At 36.1% G+C, this 18752-nt stretch overlaps 3 protein-coding genes across 5 annotated transcripts in view; 2 read left to right on the top strand and 1 right to left on the bottom strand.

Moving 5' to 3' along the window:
* Positions 1 to 18752, top strand: part of rdgBbeta (cytoplasmic phosphatidylinositol transfer protein 1) — a 512064-nt gene that overhangs the window by 359916 nt on the left and 133396 nt on the right. The window lies entirely within an intron of this gene.
* The window catches only part of LOC111514143 (uncharacterized), a 61853-nt gene that overhangs the window by 10445 nt on the left and 32656 nt on the right, over positions 1 to 18752 (bottom strand). For all 3 annotated transcript variants that reach the window (XM_074183403.1, XM_074183396.1, XM_074183408.1), the window contains 3 exons: positions 15877 to 16053; positions 14160 to 14469; positions 391 to 629 (listed from right to left, as the gene is read on the bottom strand). In XM_074183403.1, coding sequence (XP_074039504.1) covers positions 391 to 629; positions 14160 to 14469; positions 15877 to 16053 — 726 coding nt within the window. The remainder of the gene's footprint in view (positions 1 to 390; positions 630 to 14159; positions 14470 to 15876; positions 16054 to 18752) is intronic.
* On the top strand, positions 6215 to 9653 carry LOC111514144 (metaxin-2). Its single transcript, XM_023170381.2, has 2 exons — positions 6215 to 6924; positions 9234 to 9653. Exons 1-2 carry the CDS (start codon positions 6320 to 6322, stop codon positions 9538 to 9540), a joined length of 912 nt encoding a protein of 303 aa, XP_023026149.2. The 5' UTR covers positions 6215 to 6319; the 3' UTR covers positions 9541 to 9653.

An 18752-nucleotide genomic window follows, 5' to 3' on the forward strand; every position in this document is an offset into this window, starting at 1 on the left:
CAACTGTTACATTTGTTACTTTCAAAATGCTAATACTCATAACGCTATTGAATAGTTCAACTCAGGACCTTATTTTCCGAGCCTATAAAAATTCATATAAGATTATTTACAATAAGCACAGTAATAAAGGTAGTTGGTGAATATTGATCGAACACATAACATTGTTATTCATTATCATAAAATCGTAATTATCAAAATATTACACTCAGAAAGGCCATTGAATGTTGAAAATTGTCTATGGACATCACTAGGTAAAATTTAGGGCTATATTTAGCCGCGTAATCATCAAGCAAAGAGGAGTTCATTTATATAAATTATATAACAACTTGTTATCTCCTTACAAGAGACCATATTATTGTTGTTACCGTTATTATAATTTGAACCTCCTACCTGTAAAATATTTTGACGAACATTCAGCATTTTATTCAATAGTAGCCCCACGTAATCAAGTTGTCGGAATGTATACTGCGTATGAGCGATATCCTGTTTATTTTTGGACCCCGCGAAGCAGAATCTTCTTCCTCTGGTTCCTGCAGGTGGAAGTAATCCTTCAACCAGCTCTTTCCATTTATGAAGGAGGATCATTTCTCCTTCTTGAGCTGAAAGCAGTCTTTCAAATTCTTCATTACCTGCATAAAGTGATACAATATATGTATGGTTGAAAATAATAAAGGTAATATCAATAATGTTTAATAATCGTGAAATACAGAGATGAATCAATTATATAGGTACATGGAAAAACAAGTGAATAAACAGTTCAGTCACAGAAGCAACATGGGTTGCTTGGACCTGACTACGGTAAAAATTGTATTCAATTAATTATATAAAATGATGCATTGAATTTGGTTTCATATATTTCTCAATAACATAAAAGGTTGAAATTTGGTCAGCTGCCAAGATGGAAGAGTGAGTTTATTTGTATTTGTGTTGCCTCCACTAGAGTTTATTTAGTTCCATGTGGTGTGAAATATGTGTTGCCATATTTGGAGTTTGTTTAACTATATTTATTGGGTTAACGTGAAAAAGCTTTTATGAGTACTGACAATCCATGATTCAGTTTGTATTTGGATGTTTCAGACTTCCTATACTCTTCAATGAGTCTGGTACAAAATCATATAATCTCGGGACTAAATATGTGCAATCCCTCTGACCTATCGTTTTTCGCTTCTAGTCATAAGATAATTGTTTTCTTTTTTTTCTCTCGTTATGTCATCTTTATGTACATTAACCATGATCTTCAGGCAATATAGTTGACGAATATCAAAAACCTCTGACTCTTGAAGTAAACTGTCACTAGGATATTTTATTTTTATTATATTCTCCGTTATCATATTTGTACCACATTGAAATTTTCTCAAGAAACAATAATATACCCTTTCCCAACCTATTACCCCATAAGAGAGATGAGATTGTACGAGAGCGAAGTACAGCATCTTCACATATATTATAGGAAGGTATTTTCTCAAATCTTTGAAACTTGAAAGTAGGCCAAGGAACTTTCCTGTAACATTTTTGATATGCAAGTACAAGTTCGAATGCCTGTCTATAGTAATTCCAAGGTAATTCATATCGACCCTTGGTAGAACTTTAATTATCGAGTCTTAAAGAAACCAAATTCGAACGATTATCAGTATATGATATAACAGGTAGATTTTCAGTTTTTCTGCCAATCAGCGGCAGTTTATTGAATCTAAACCAGTTTTTTATGTAGATGAAATCATCTTCAACAATATTTTTCAATGCATTCCAGGAGTTAGCCTAATTTAGTATTACGGTATCATCTACGGTGTCAATTATTCTACTTTTGATCTTCATCAGTGGGAAACTATCTGAATATATGTTGAAGAGCAGCGGTCCAAGGACTGAACCCCATGGCACACCATGAGTCACCGTATCAGGAAAGCTGCTATATTCATCTATTCTGACTATTTGTTTTCTTTTCGTTGAATACCTTATAAAAGAGTAAATATTGTCATTGAATTGAAAATAATTTTGAGATAGGCGAATCATTAGCAAATTTAAAAGTTCTGTTCAATTATTGGATGGACATGGTTTCTGTCTGAAAGGCGCTCATTTCTCTTGGCTGAATACTAGGAAATACATTTTGAACATCAAAAGAAAAGTTGTGGTTTTAATGTTAACCACTAATTAGTACGTATTATTTAGAGTTAATCGTGGTATGGATTGAATTGGATTTAATCAATCTCATGAGCATTTACGAAACTTTCACAGGTGGAGCAGTTATAAATGAGATCACAGGTGTTATGTAATTTGATGAATGGGTAGAGTTTGGGTGGTTGTGGATTCATGACAAATGCCTTATGTTTGTCAACTTAACTCATCATAACCTCTATTGAATCAAAGATTTTTTTAACTTTTCTTTGGTAGACGTTGTTAGATCAACTTCTATGAACTTCCTATTAAACCAGTGTTCCACCCACTATTTCTGATTTGCTGGTTTCTTGTCTAATTTGTTACGTATTTCCTCTATGTTAGTGATCATCTTTAATATTTACCGGTATTTTATTCATAATTTTTACCCATAACACCAAACAGTGGACTGTTCGAAAGAGAACCTTTGTCGCTATTCATAGAACTCATTCCGCACTATTCGATTTCCAAGTTTTCGAAGGCATCCAGGAACCTGTTGTCATGTACCGGTCAACAATTTTAAACATTTCTCACTTATTCTATGGTCGTTCTCTATGGCATGTTGAGCCAAACTAGATTCTTCCAGTCCATGCGAAACATGTTCCTTGTAGCGAGGTGATATAGTCCGTTTGGTTCGACCAACATATTTCTTTCAGTTATTAAAAATGTCGATAAATGTCGAATCCGGTGATTTCCTCCACTGAGTGAATGTTCCGACACAGCCGACTTGTCCGTTCGGCCCAGTCTGCAGTTTATTTCTTGCTCCTTAAGCCTTACTTTCATGAGTCTTTTGGTGGTTCCGATGTATAGGTACTCTCCCCAAGATTAATCAAGTTGGAACACTGTCACTTTGTCTGTACTGTCATCTCAAATCTGACTCATGTCGTGAATGTCAGACAATAAAACGAAAATAAGCTTTTTCTCAAAATCTGAAGTATTGCAGTTTGAATATGGTAATCACCAGAAAAAATGAGACGGCCAATTCCGAAGAGAACTCCTCCATGGACGTCGAAATAGAAACCAGAGCCTCTATTGGGCTCAAAGGTGTTGGTGAGATGGTCCTGGATTTTTCTATAACCAACGAAACTGTGCAGAAAACCCCATCTTTCTCTGGAGTTTCCCAAGATGCGTGGCAAATAGACACGCACTTTTCGATTTCCAAGTTTTCGAAGGCATCCAGGAACCTGTTGTCATGTACCGGTCAACAATTTTAAACATTTCTCACTTATTCTATGGTCGTTCTCTATGGCATGTTGAGTCAAACTAGATTCTTCCAGTCCATGCGAAACATGTTCCTTGTAGCGAGGTGATATAGTCCGTTTGGTTTGACCAACATATTTCTTCCAGTTATTAAAAATGTCGATAAGAGTCTAGAGTTTGACAAGTTTTGGACAAGTTTTGAGTAGCTTAATTCGAAGCATTTTGTCAAGTGATCCCTAGCCGATATCATCCACAAGAAGGAACACTGGTTCAAAAGGAAGTTCAAAGAAGCTGCATATATGTTGTCCAATGACGCATTTATCGGAGCTAATGTAGAGATACGCAACATGTGGAAACCTGTAATCAAGCGGAAATCGGTCAACTCCCGCTAAACCGGCGAATCGGAGGGAGAAAGATGTGATATGTGAAAACGCCCGAATGACCTTTAAATAGTCATCCTTCGGAGAAATAACCCAGTGGCTCTAAGGCTGGTCAAAAACATCATCCACGAGTTGAACACTAATAAAAAAGTGCACATTGTACTATTAGACATCTCGAAGGTCTTCGACCGTGTATGACACGGAGGTCTTCTGCACAAATCAATCGCGTTCGACCTGCCTCGGGGCCTGATTCGGTGGAATGGGCCTTTTCTGAAAGACAGAACATTTTAGGTTAGAGTAGAGGGCTCCCTGTCTGACAACAGAGATATCCTCGCTGGAGTGCCACAGGGGGCCGTGCTCTCTCCGACGCTGTACTCACTTCACACCAGTGATCTGCCGAGGACTGAGCGTGTGAACATATCCCTATACGCCGATGACACGGTTCTCCACTCATCTTCCATGGGTCGAGAGCTCGGCGTCGTCTACATGCAACGTGCATTGGACGACCTCGAGTGCTGGTACCTCGATTGGAAGATCCGAGTGAACCCGTACAAGACTCAGGCGATAACCATGGGAAAATTAAAATCTTCTACGGCCAGAAAAGTGAGAATCTCGGGAAGGGAGATTGACTGGCAAGCGCGGGTAAAGTACCCCGGTCTTCTAATAGACCGTAGGCTCACTTGGAACCCGCACATCATGTGCGTTAAAACGAAGATTGAGGGTCGGATAGTCAGTCTGTACCCTCTGATCAACACGAAATTCAAAATGAGTCTCAAAAACAAAATTACCATCTACAAAACGCTGTTCAAGCCTGCCATCATGTATGCTTCAGGCGTCAGGGGACAAGCGGCTACACTCTGGAGAGATTGCAAAATAAGTTAATAAGGATAATTGTGAATGCTCCTTGGTTCGTGCGGAATGAAGCCATATGCAGAGATTTGCTGGTATCTTCCATTCGGCAGTCCATTCAGTCGAGGAATCAGCGAGTTTTTGATCGCGCAGAAACTCATGAAAACCCATTAGTTAGGGAAGCTATGGATTATACTGTAGACGACCCCTCCCGATATAGAAGGCCCCGACACTCTGTCGAATGGGGCCCTTATGTCCCCTGTTAAAAGATGAACAATTTTTTCACCCATCCCACCCCAGCCAAGTAGGGGCACACCGCGAAGGGCGGCACTGATGTCTGAGGACACTCATGCTGCCATCCCATCATCACCTCCATCAGTCACGACCCATGTGACCCTCTGACAAGTATCAGTCAAAAGGGTAAGGGTGCAGGCTCCAACCTGTCCGAAATCAAGATGGCTGTCACGAATTAACCCAGTCATCAACCAAACACGATTCTGGATACTAACAATCGGAACGCCGCGCCGTGAAGTAACTTCTGTATCTTGATTATTCCATTCGTTTTATTGTATTTGTATATCAGGTTTTGTTGAATAATATAATTGATATTTTGGCTATTCATTCCAATTTTATTCGTTCTTTCATAGATTTCTAATCATAATGGAATCATATTAGACAATGGAAGTCGGAACTAATGAAACTTTCATACTTGCCAAATTTGCCGAATCAAGACTTCTGTAAATTCAGTATCTGATAGATTTACAAACTCATCAAAAAACTTGGCTAGACTAATTTCCCAAACTTCAGTCTCAATTTCGTTCATTGGGATGATTTTTCATGGATAATGATATTACCTTTTTCACAGACTGCGTCTAGAATTTGGGATTCTATGAAGTGAAGAATAAAAAGTGATTCGTTGTGGGACCTTAAGAATCACATTTAATATATCTCTTACAATATTGATATTTCTTTGACTTTTTCATTATTTTCGCTCTTTCATGGTTGATTGCTTCCTGGGCAGCTCTGCTTTTATTGGTAGTCCAAATTATTATACTCATCAGCATCACAATTTTTCGGGTTGGAAGGCCGTCAATTTTTGGAACTCCTTCCTGACGTTTCGCTGGCGTGAGTGATTACCTTCTTCAGAGGTTTATACATCCTAAGTATTCTCCGATGACTGGATATTACGGCTGCGTAAGGCGTATTTATGTTGACTTCGGTAGTTTGGTGTGCTGATACTGTACCTGGATAATGTAAATTGTCAATAACATTCGTCGACCGTTTTCTATCTTCCGTCATGCTGTCTGCTATTCTTGAACTCCTTAGGATGGGATTCCTTATTCGGTTAAGGATCACAACTTCTTCTTTTCTATTCGGATTATCAGCGTGATTGTGGATCTCTATTGCCTCCCATAACAGTCGGCTACGATATCCCTGGTTGGGAGCAATGAATTTTGTGTTTTCAAAAAGAATCCGGTGATTTCCTCCACTGAGTGCATGTTCCGACACAGCCGACTTGTCCGTTCGACCCAATCTGCAATTTATTTCTTGCTCCTTCAGCCTTACTGTCATGAGTCTTTTGGTGGTTCCGATGTATAGGAACTCTCCCCAAGATTAATCAAGTTGGAACACTGTCACTTTGTGTGTACTGTCATGTCAAATCTGACTCATGTCGTGAATGTCAGACATTAAAACGAAAATAAGCTTTTTCTCAAAATCTAAAGTATTGCAATTTGAATATGGTAATCACCAGAAAAAATGAGACGACCCATTCCGAAGAGAACTCCTCCATGGACGTCGAAATAGAAACCAGAGCCTCTATTGGGCTCAAAGGTGTTGGTGAGATGGTCCTGGATTTTTCTATAACCAACGAAACTGTGGATAAAACCCCATCTTTCTCTGGAGTTTCCCAAGATGCGTGGCAAATAGACACTGTTCTATTTCAGTCGCACAAAGATAGACAGATGATACTGCCTGAATTAGCAAACTGCCTCGCAGTGGAGGCTTTCCTGAGGATGTGCGATTTGGACTACGACATAGAGCAAAGATCCAATGCAGAGGCTATGTCACCATCTCTCAAGCTACCTTTTATCAAATCTGGCAGATATGTGATAGCCGAACTTGAAAACATTGTTTCCTTCGTCAACGGAAGGGGGATTTCACTCACAGATCATTTGGATATGGACCAAAAGGCAAATATGAGAGCTTATATGTCACTGATAACCAACGTTATCGAATTAGCGGAACTCTATGTATGCTGGTTTGATGAGAAAAATTATAACGCAGTAACTAGTGTGAGAAATGGAATCATGTATTCTTGGCCATTGAATCATATTCAGAATAGGTAAGTGGACGTTGCTAGAATAGAGATGAATTATAGGCAATGAGAATATTTTTTGATCTGTTAGATTATTGTGTGGGAGGTTTATGACACACTAACTCCATGAGTATACAGGGTACAGCGCGATTATCGTTGGTCAGCCGTATTTTGGAATGATAGGACTCATTTAAATCGAGAGGGGTATATTTTCTGGAGAGATGAGTTCTCAGTACGGATTTGTCTTTCAATTTGTATCTGAAAGTAACTTCTATGCATGATCTACAAATCTTTATGAAATATATAGTTTGATTTAATTCAAATCATTCAAATGAGCAATAATTTTTATTATTTTTTGTATATTTGTGAGCAAATAATTTTTGTGAGCAAATAATTGCTTGTGTTTGTGTATTTCTACCGACCACCGTTGAGCATTTGAAAAAAACTATCTTCCAAGCATTTCCGCAGAAAAATCGTCTGTCAAATTTTCACGAAAATCCTTGAGGTTGCCATATCCGCTACTTTTTCCGATCTTGATTGTTTTTTCCTTCATATGGAATTTACCCTCATTTCTTTTTTGGAAGAGCTTTCTCGCTGTTTGTAGATGAAGACAATTACCCTGATCACCTACACATCTTTGTAAAGAGTTTTCACAATTTTTGAATGTATACTTCATTTGGCGCTTCAGATGAAAATGATGAGAGTAAATTTTTACGATTTGCTGAAGTTAGCTTCTTCTTCTTCTTCTTCAATTTATATGGCTGTTGCTTCTCAGTAGAGCGCAATTGATCAGACTTCTCCTGTCCATAGTAAGCAGACGCTCCATCCGAGGGTACAGCTGTTTTGCTCTAGGCAATGCTACCACCTCAAGTTTTCTCATTCACTTTCTTTTTTATAAAAACACAAAATTTGTCTATTAGGGTGCCACCAATCCACTCAAAATATCTTTCGCTCCAATATGTATTCAAAATTGACTTTATTTTAAAAAAAAACTCACTTTTTGACTCTCTCCGACCACGAAAGCTTTCTAAATATTTGAGGTTATGGCCATTTACGAGTTTTTCCTTGATTTTTGAATTCACTGATAGCAAAGCGACTGGTCTATGATTATTTGGAAGATTTTTTTTGTCCTTTTTGGGAATAGGCTGAACTCGAGCAATCTTTCAACAAGAAGAAAAAAACCCTTTTTGTAATACAGATTGACAAGTCTGCAAAGTACTGGTGCGAGTTCTTTTTCGCACTTTGTGGGTACGATGACGGATACTTCATCATGGCCAGACGCCTTGTTGCATCTGAACCATCCGCTTGTATTAGTGGTGGAATCGTGGATTTTGTAAATTTCTGATTGACAGCCTAAGCTACCGGCTAGAAGGATCTAGACCCATTGGGATTGGGAAGCAGTTTATTTATAATTCTCTGATTATGAAGTTCTTTGTTTTCATTTATCTTAAGTTCGCAGCTGTTGCAAGCAACAACAAACCTAGTTCGGCTTTCGGCACTGGGATTTTTGCGCCACTGCCGGTAGGCGAGTTTTTTGGAGGCGACAGCTTGCTCGCAGTTTTTGTTGAACCAAGGTTTGCCTTAGAAGGTAATTTCATTGAAAGAAGAATATATGCATATATGGATGATAGAATAACTTCCGTGACTTCAGAAGCACACGTTGATGGATATTAGAGCTGAAACAAACATCTAGCCATGGCAAATGGTCCTGAAGATCCTTCATTCATCTGATCTGTGATGTGCGTCTTAGATTGTTCCCAACATTCATCGGTGATTCAATCAACACTGAAATGAGTTCGTAGTCAGAAGATCCCAATGGAAACCTTACGGTGACTGTCTAAATTTCTAGATTGGTTGTTAGGTATAGATCCAGAAGAATAGCATATTCTCCATCACGGTCAGGAATCCTGGTTGGCTCATTTATAATCTAAGTAAGGCCACTGCTTATTGCAAAAGGCTCAGTTTCGAAATCTTGTTCGTCGTTGATATTTGAAAATTTGAGCCATTCGATATTGTGGACATTTAAGTCAACGAATATGGAAATTTCGGCACTGGGATAACTGTTTCGCAGAAAGTCGATGGTGTTCGCGACTGACCTCTATCTTACCACTTCAAAGCCGAATGAAAATAGTGACACTATCAATTTCCTCAACTTTTGGAATTGTTCCAAAACATCCTCGAATTCTTTTCTGATTTGTCAGATATTTTTCTGACAAGTCAGCAACTGAAACGAAGTATTTTAAAATTATACCGCTCTAGTTTAGGTTTCATTTTAATAAACCAATGTAGTGAATATTTTTGCCTGCTTGAAAAAAATCTGTTGTGAATATTTCTAGGTTGAAAAAAAGCATGGTGAAGAAGAAACTCAAAGCAATGGAATGGTACCAAAAGAACATAGATGATGTCTGTTTAGATGTTGAAAATTGTTGTGAAGCTCTCAATGTTCGATTCGATCAAGGACCATATTTTTTCGGAAGTAAGCCTACGCAACTAGATGCTTTAGTTTTTGGACATCTTTTTGCCATTCTAACAGTAGACCTACCGAATAATATACTGAGACTCATAGTTGAGAAATATCCAGAATTGATCGAGTTTGTGCAGAAAATCGATAAAGAATACTTTCAAAAGCTGGAACTTGAGTGAAAAATTGTTTAGTTCAGTTAATATATTTTGAATCTTTACAAAACTCTACAAATAAAATAGTATATGGCTATATTTCTTCATATAACCATTACAATAAACTAAATTTGACATTATTTCACAACTTCTTTGAAGAGGCGTAAAACTATCAAATATTTTGTGTTAATTTGTATAGTTCACACCAGTAACATACTATGAGGGCGTTATCTGTGAGTCTAGAATGAAGAACTGGTTTTCTATTTTCCTGCAGCTTCTACTCGTGATATAATAGAGGTAATAGTAGCAGTATTCGGCTGCAATTGTGATAACAGAACAAAATGTTGCCCTGAAAGTGATACCTGTGCAAAAGTGGCGTTTTACTGAATAGGAAAGATGGTTTCAGAGGCCAGAGGGTTTATTCTTCAAATTCCTATTCAAAGTCCCTATCCTACAAAATTGTAGGATACTTCCAAAGAAGAAAGAAAGCAATTGAATTCAAAATAAACTCATCACTTTCCGTGAATGAATCTTACTGTTGAGGTTGCCTGTGATGTTAAGATCTTCAGTCAGGTGGATGGCTCTTTTCTGGGCGACATCAGGGTGTATTCGAGGGTGTTGCTCCATAATGTGAGCAATTTTTCATTGACATTTCAAAATTTGTTGAGGTATCTGGAAATTTCCGGTTCAATAGCGAAATCAATTACCTTCTTACGGAATATTGATACTTGGTTTTCGTAAGGTTAAATTATATTTTATTTATATTCTCCAGCAGATAATTTCGATTGGGATCGATTTACTGTTTCGTTTTTCTTGGCTGAAATTCAATTCCTTCGATGTTCTCCACAATTATTGGAGACCTACATTGGTATTCTTCAAAGGCTTCCAACATTTTGTCGAGGGTCTGTATTTTCATCTCCCATTATGTGTTTGTAGTTTTCATCAACAAGCATAATTTATCTTCCTAAAGACGGTTTCGGTAATTTCAGCACTTTTTTTCTCATTTTCGAATTTATATATCAATGTATTTGAACACATTTCCATCAGAGTTGAATAAGAAAGATTTTGGTGTATGATAGCGTCATTTTGTCTGGTTCACTGTTGGGATTCATAGAAGGAAAATCAACTCAGGATCCTATAAAAAAACAAACAGTTCGAATATACAAGGCTATAGACTTGAAAAAACCTTCCATCGAAGTATCCGTAGATTTGTCAAAAGCCTTCGATACTGTTGATCACTCCATTCTATTGCAAACCTTAGAGGATATGGGTATGAAAGGTACAGTATACAATCTTATGAAATCATATTTAACTGGGAGAAAACAAGAAGTGCGAATTCAAAATCATATTAGCCAGGAACAAATGATTACCAATGAGTACCACAAGGTACTTTTTACCTGAACAATCTATTCATCACAGGAGCTGAATTTGAAATAATATGTTTTGCGGACGACACTGACCTGTTCTATGAAAGTGACACTTGGCAGGATTTGAAACATAAAATCGAAAATAACTTTCCGAAGATAATAAAATGACTGAATTATAGAATGCTGTCAATTAATTTCGGAAAAACCATTTATCTACTTTTCAGCAGCAATAAAACTTATTCACCGCACTTCAATCAAGTTTGTATCGGTAATAACTTCACCATTAAGTCAACAGACAAAACTGGGTATCTTGGTATAATAATTGATAAGCACTTCAAATGAAACTTACATAAAGATTATCTAGTAAAAAAACTACGACTTATTCTATATAGATTCAGGAGAATAGCAGACATATTGGAAACCAGACAGCTCAAAATTCTTTACCAAAGTTTGATAGAATCACATCTAAAATATGGAATAGTCACATGGAGAATGGTTTCTGAAACCTATTTAAAGCTACTTGAAGTAACGCAAAAACGATTCCTAAAAATGATACTTTTCAAAAACAACAGATACGTGAGTGTATTCTCTATGAAGAGTCTGAGATTTTTGATATCAGACAAATATTCTTTTACCACATCGCTACAAGGAAGTTCTTCAATAAGACCAATCTTCTTAAACCTTCTTATATCTATAGGTACTACGAGACAAAAAAATGATTGTTCAGTACCTTCCGCTTCGAAATCGTTAGGCCAAAAATGCTATCAATATTTAGCACAAAAAGTATTTAATCTCCTTCCCGAAATACTGCAAAACGAAACGTCAGCATTGAGATTTAAAACAAAAATCAAAACTATAAAACAATCGCCTCGTCATTATATATATATATATATATATATATATATATATATATATATATATATATATATATATATATATATATATATATATATATATATATATATATATATATATATATATATATATATATATATATATATATTCATGTAATTTCAGATATTCATAACGTTATCCTAAGTGCACTTAGTACCTGTATATCTGTATATTCGAGTATTCTGAAATCCTAAAAGTTCATGTTTTTCATCTCGATATTTATTACTCAACATTTACATGTTCACACTTTTATATATACATATATATATACACACACACACACACACACACACACACACACACACACACATATATATATATATATATATATATATATATATATATATATATATATATATATATATATATATATATATATGCCATCTTCTGGTGATGTCTGGTTTTTTCAAGTAGACTGATTAGTTTGAACTCTGTGTCTCAATTTAGAGGGATGGATGTTTCCCTTTACCTCCGTTGCTGCCACTACCTGTGTTTGCTCGACTACCTGTATTGTCATGTGCCGAGTTTTGCTTCTGGGGTTGAGCGGTCTGATTGCTTGTGCGAAGCGATAAAACGAATCTCCATGTTGATGGTAATCTTTGCGCATCATCCCTCTTGTTCATATTATTAGGTCGTTTTTCAATTTCGATAGCCTTTCTGATTGTTCGCGAGTAAAAGTTTTCGTTGCTTGCTAGTATTTTGTAAGTCCTGTCACAATCATGGCATGGCACTTCATACACTCCTTGTGACTCCAGGAGCAAAATCAGCAGAATTCTTCAACGACACAACATATCAACTTCGTTCGTAGCAGAACGGAAAATAAGGTCCATGCTTCGTAATCCGAAGGGTCAGATACCACTGGAGTCACAAGGAGTGTATGAAGTACCATGCCATGATTGTGACAGACCAACAGACAAATCAACATTCGCAAAGATGAACACAAACTAGCAGTGAAGTCTTCTGTTGATCTAGTGGAACCAAAAAAACATCCACTAGATCGACAGAAGACTCTCCACACGACAGACAATCTGTGACACTACCTTATGTCAAAGGTGTGACCGACAAAATCGGGAGAATACTGAGACGTAAAAACATCCGGACAACCTACAAACCGCACAAAACAATATCCAGTTGGCTGCCCAAACCGAAAGAGAGAATTTCTCTAGAAAACCAAGGAGTATATAGCATCACATGCTAGGACTGTGGTCAACAATATATCGGTCAGACCAACAGACGTATATCTGCCAGAACCCAGGAGCACAAAAACTCGACAAGAACAAAAGAAACCTCATATGCCCTCTTTCAACACCATCTACAAACAGGTCACAAGATCAATTTTGAGTCCACAAAACAGATAGCACAGGTGCAAAACCCAAGAATTCGACAAATCAGGGAAGCTATCGAAATCGAAAAGCAAGGCCTCATCAACAAAAGGGATGACTCACTAAACATCCCAAGGATTTGAAAAACAATAATTAAAAACAACCCCCAAAGACAACCACAAATTGATAATGAACCATCGCAGGTAGGAGAACCGCCAGAAGCCATTAACAACCCTCAGGTAGAAAAACAGGTAGGTGAACTGCCAAAAGCCATCAACAAACCTCAGGTGGAAAAACAGGTAACAAATCCATACAACTCACGCAAGCGAAACCATATAAAAACACCACAAGAAGAACCTAACATCAGTTACACCTCTCAAAGCGGAGCAGTAACTCGTCTTGATAATGCCATCTAAGATGATGGCGAAACGTCGACTATCGAATAGTACACAACGGATGAACACCCGGAAAAACAACACATCATATATATATATATATATATATATATATATATATATATATATATATATATATATGAATTAATATTAATTGTAAGTCACAAAAAGGATTTGAAGCTTTTTAACTTCTATTCAATTATCTGCGAGCGCTTTCGACAGCAGGTCGTACTGTCATCATCTAGGCTCTACTCAAACTGAACGTGTCATTCTGTTGTTTGTCCTTTTATACAGTCCGATCGCCTCAATGTAGGTACTCCAGGTATTCTAGGTAAATTTGCCTTTCCATTTAAAAAATTGGGGGTTGTACCTGTCATTCGAAGGGGTTTGTAGGTAAGGGTGGCATTTTTACGTTGAAGAATGTCAAATTATAATTTACATTCGACGTGTTTCGGGATTTTTTTTAAATATGAACAGTAACCGAAATAATGAATTTATTCCATTTGACTTTCAAACACTGTATGTCTTTCATTTCCGAAACCGCAACATCCTTCATGCTGAATAAAGCTCACTTTGCTAGTTTAAAGTAAAAAATTCCGAAATTTTATCCACAGAGTTTCATTTGATATAAACATATATAAACAACATGCTTACCACGACTCTCTTACCGTTTGTGGAAGTTGAAGATTCATCAAACAGGCGCATCATAACAGATTTCACATTGTTCGCTTCGATGGTGAAGTCGTCATCAGAAAGATGTCCTGGATTCACTAATAAATTGGATTTCCTGAAGAAATAATTCGGTTGTTTTTCGGCTAGCAGCTTTGGAATGATTTTATCTAGTAACCTAAGCAAATGTGTAGATAAATAAAGAGGGGACCAGTTTATCATATCCGTTATGGGATTTCTGGAATCGTCTTCAAGTTCTTCTAGTAATATCGTCAGCAATATGTATTCGGTTAAAATTTTGTAGGATACCTAGAACATACATCGGAATTATACTCAATAATGACAAAAAATTATAACATCAGCTTTGTAGCAAACCCAAATACTTCATTACTGCATTTCAAAGCACAAAACAAACTCGTATACATGGAGAGGTAATACCTCGAAACCGATTTGTAGATGATCTACTCGAACGATTCCAGCATGGTTCAATACTCAACGTAGTATTAGCCGGGGAAGTAGTTGTTTTTCAGTAGGTATTTACTAGAACTTACGGTATAGGAAGTTGGGAGACATGAATATTTCGAAATTTCATTTTGAAATATTCATTTTCTAGTACCTACGTATGTATTTCTCCTCGATATAGTCTTCAGAAACGGTTTGATCTCCGTTAGAATATTGGTACATGGGATGTTTTTCCCCGCTTGGGTCTTTCTTCACGAGATGGAGCTGTAACTAGTTAACAATATCTCTCTTAGACGGAGGTTTCATACATTCAGTTGAGTCACGCTGAAATTACTCGAGTCCCAGGCACTTCGCTGAGAACTTCGAAATCGGTCCTGCTACTGGATGAACGAGAAACATCTACGAGACTAACCTCTTTGAGGTATTTTGCATAAATGTCTCTTGGGTATAATTCAATATCCAGCATGGTATTAGCCTGGAAAGTGATTGTTTTCTGGCAGGCATTTATCAAAACCTACGGTGAAGGTAGTTGGGGGAGATAAATATTAAGAAATTTCATTTTGAAATATTTATTTTCTAGTACGTATCTCTCCTCGATATAGGATTCAATATCATTTTCTATTGAGATTTTCGAAATGAAAATGAAGTAAAATACGACATTTGAAAAATATTGAAAAAAAGTACGTGTACAGGGTGAGTCAACAAGATTCCCTCGGTCCATTGCTATCAGGGAAAACAATTTTTCTAAATTTTTTCGCAGTCATATCGATAAATACTATCTTTCAAAATTATTTTCTCGCATACTGGGTGATTCAGTGTGGCCAACCAAATTTATATTTTGTTAAAAGGAACACTCAGTATATAAATATTATACGATTCCATATTTTTTCATCCCTCTAGAGAATTTTTCTTTTCGAATTTCCATTGCGGCATTGCCAACTTATTCCAGGAAAACATATTTTGCAGACATTTTTTTTTTAATTCACCACCCACATGTCTACAGCAATTAAGTGGATTTTTTTAGAAATAGTTTTGGAAATCTCAACTTTTGGAAACAATATATAGGGTGCTCGGTAAAACCGGGCAAGTTTCATTCATTTTCAAACAGACATAATTCAACTTTTTCAAAAGGAACTCCTTGTATTTTTTCATTTGCATGAATTGTTTCAACATTTTACTACATTTTTAATCAGAAGTATATATATTATTTTTTTCGTGAAGTAACAATCAACATCACATATATTTGTCACCAACCTGATTCTTCCTCAGTCTTCTAGAATTTTCAATATCCTCCAGTGTAACGTAAAGCATATCAAGCACAGTCCTGACTGTACTATTAAGGCCATAATGGTTCAGAATAGCATATTCAGCTGCAGGAAGACGAATTTGCCAAGCGGAAGATTGCACTCCGTATCCAACTAAGTACATTCCCTGAAAATATATAAAATCAAAAACTCTAACAAAGCTTTTCAATCTGAGGTTTCCATTACGTTTCTATCATTATTTTCAATTAGACACATATTCACTTCTGAATATCAACTAAGTTGCAAGTTGCAAAACGTAATTCAATATTCCGTGCCAGCCATCTAACATCAAAGGACCAAGTTAACCTTTACTCTGCACAGGGTTCGACATTTGAGGGTTTTTGGTGGAATCGGGACGATATCTGGAAAATCTCATTTCGAACTGATTTGTATCGAATAACGAGACAGTCGTTTTTTTATGGAATAGTCTGATATTGTGTAAATCATGAAAAATTACCTACCTGTGACTTTGGTGATGAATATTTTAATGAAGATGCACAGATACTATGGTAAAATCGCTGTAAAATACAGGCTGATTCACGGTAGATAATAATAATAATAATAATAATATGTTTATTTACCAGCAATAGATAGAGTTTCCAATACATCATATGCAATTTCAGATAGAATACGAAAAAAGAAAATCAATTAAATGAAATGTTCTAGATATAGGTAATAAACATCGAGAGAACCCATTAAAACTCTATGGTTGTGCATGGGAATTCTTTACTTATTGTATTACCAAATAATCTTCGAACAGTATTTCAGTGTGAGTATTTACAATATTTACAATATTTTGGACCTGAGAAAAAGTAAATGACAATGACAATGAGAGGAGAATTGAAAATTCAGTTCATTTCTATAGCGATGAAAGTAGGGAAATTTTGATAAGTTATTTGTTATCAATTATATTTAATATTATTTCATGATCTACATTGAGGAGATACTTTTTGAATATATTTTTTATTAGTGGTATCGAGTTGACTTTCATTAGCTTATTTTTATGCATATCGTCTAGAAAGTTAAAGAATTTTTTTGTTAAAAAACTGAAACAACGTTGTTCCACCGATTTTTTTGTTGTCTGTATTTGTACGAACATTTTTGCTTTGTTTCTTGTGGTATAACTATGCTCTAACTGTTGAAGGGTGTATTTATTTTTACTTATGAAAATTGCTATGTCGTGTAAATATAACTTTCTGATGCTGAGGATAGCTGCATCCTCAAAAAGCTTTTTTGACATACGTATATTTTTTTTGGTAAATTATTTTCAAAATTTTTTTCTGTACTATCTCAAGTTTTTGAAGATGGGTATTAAGTACACCACCCCAGCTAAGGATACCATATCGCAGTCGTGACTCCACAAGAGCACAAAATAGAGTTTTGAGGGAAAGCGTATCTAATATTCTATTGAAGCATTTGAATCTATACAATAATGGTCTTAGACTTTTAGTTACTTCATCGATATGATTCCATCTTAAATGACAATCTATTATAACCCCTAGATATCGGACTCTCTCTGCTTGTTTGATGGCAATCTGTTGATTGGTTTTTCCCAGTGTAAGTTCCTTGAACTTAGGTAAGTTAGTTCTGTAACTGGAAACAGGTATATAAAAAGTTTTGTCAAAGTTTACGGTAAGCAACTTATGGTCAAACCAATTGGTAATATTCAACAGATCGTTTTCCATTTTCATTTTCAGACTCTCCCAGGTTTCTGCAGTGTATAGAATGGCAGTGTCATAAGCGAAGCTCACAATTTGACCTGTAGTTTCATAGATGGTGAGTAGACTATTTATATATAATGAAAAAAGTAGTGGCCCTAGCACTGTACCTTGTGGTACTCCATATTTTATAAATTTCTCTTCAATGATTCCATTTCCTATTTTTACATACTGTTTGCGGCAACTCAAATAATCTGAAAATAATTCATTTGCCACACCTCGTATTCCTGAATCTTGCAGGGAGTCCAACAGCTGTTGGTGATCCACAGTATCGAAAGCCTTTGCAAGATCCAGGAACACACATGCGGTTGGTTTACTTTCATCCATCAACTTATAAACCATTATACGTTTCTGGTGAAACAGGCACCGGATCACTTTGAAAATTCAATAGGGAGCATATTTGGACATTCTCTACCCAACTGAAATATTTTCGACAATTCGGTGTTGCCACTATCATTAGAAAGTGGTAGCAACTTTGATTTTTCAAATGGAACACCTTGTATATAATATTATTTTTGGAGTCTACGATAATCATCCGACGACTTTTCCTGATATTTTTCTATACCTATCTGTTATTGTTTTCAAAATACGAATTAATTTCAATTTTGAAAAAATGCTGATATCTATGAGTTGAGGAATACTTATGGTACCGAAATTTGGTTTGGAGTTAGGTGATACTTGTAGGCTTTTCATACCTCAGCGTAATCTTCGTTACTTCAATACAGGGTGGGAAAAAATTTAGTTTTTTCGTTTATTTGACTGAGTGACTGAGAGTTGATTATTTCGAATCAAACATCCTGTCTATCATTACAAATTCAGAAAGCTGTTGAAATTTGCTTCCTTTCTATGTATATTATGCATATACACAACTAGTCAAGTTTCGGAGTATTTATTTGTGAAAATGTCCCTTCAGAATGGCATTTTCATTCGATATATAAGCAAGAAATGTATGCGACTTTAGAACATATGCTTGGGCAAATTAAAAAAATAACACGAAAAAACTTTAAAGTGGAAATATTGATATGAATAGTTATGAAAAAGTAAAACAATCATGTGGAATATTAATCTGTTTGTCTTCAGAAGTTACGGGTCGATGCGAGTTTCTTGA

Source organism: Leptinotarsa decemlineata, unplaced genomic scaffold, assembly GCF_025532065.1.
Source record: "Leptinotarsa decemlineata unplaced genomic scaffold, Ldec_3_MD MMD2_P_RNA_scaffold_2, whole genome shotgun sequence".
NCBI classification, from domain to species: Eukaryota; Metazoa; Arthropoda; class Insecta; order Coleoptera; family Chrysomelidae; genus Leptinotarsa; species Leptinotarsa decemlineata.

What these genes read in the sequence shown, in the direction of transcription:
- LOC111514144 (XM_023170381.2), top strand. Translation starts at nt 6,320, where the DNA reads ATGGTAATCACCAGAAAAAATGAGACGACCCATTCCGAAGAGAACTCC. An exon ending in TTGAATCATATTCAGAATAG is followed by an intron (nt 6,925 to 9,233) that starts GTAAGTGGACGT and finishes GAATATTTCTAG; the next exon opens with GTTGAAAAAAAGCATGGTGA.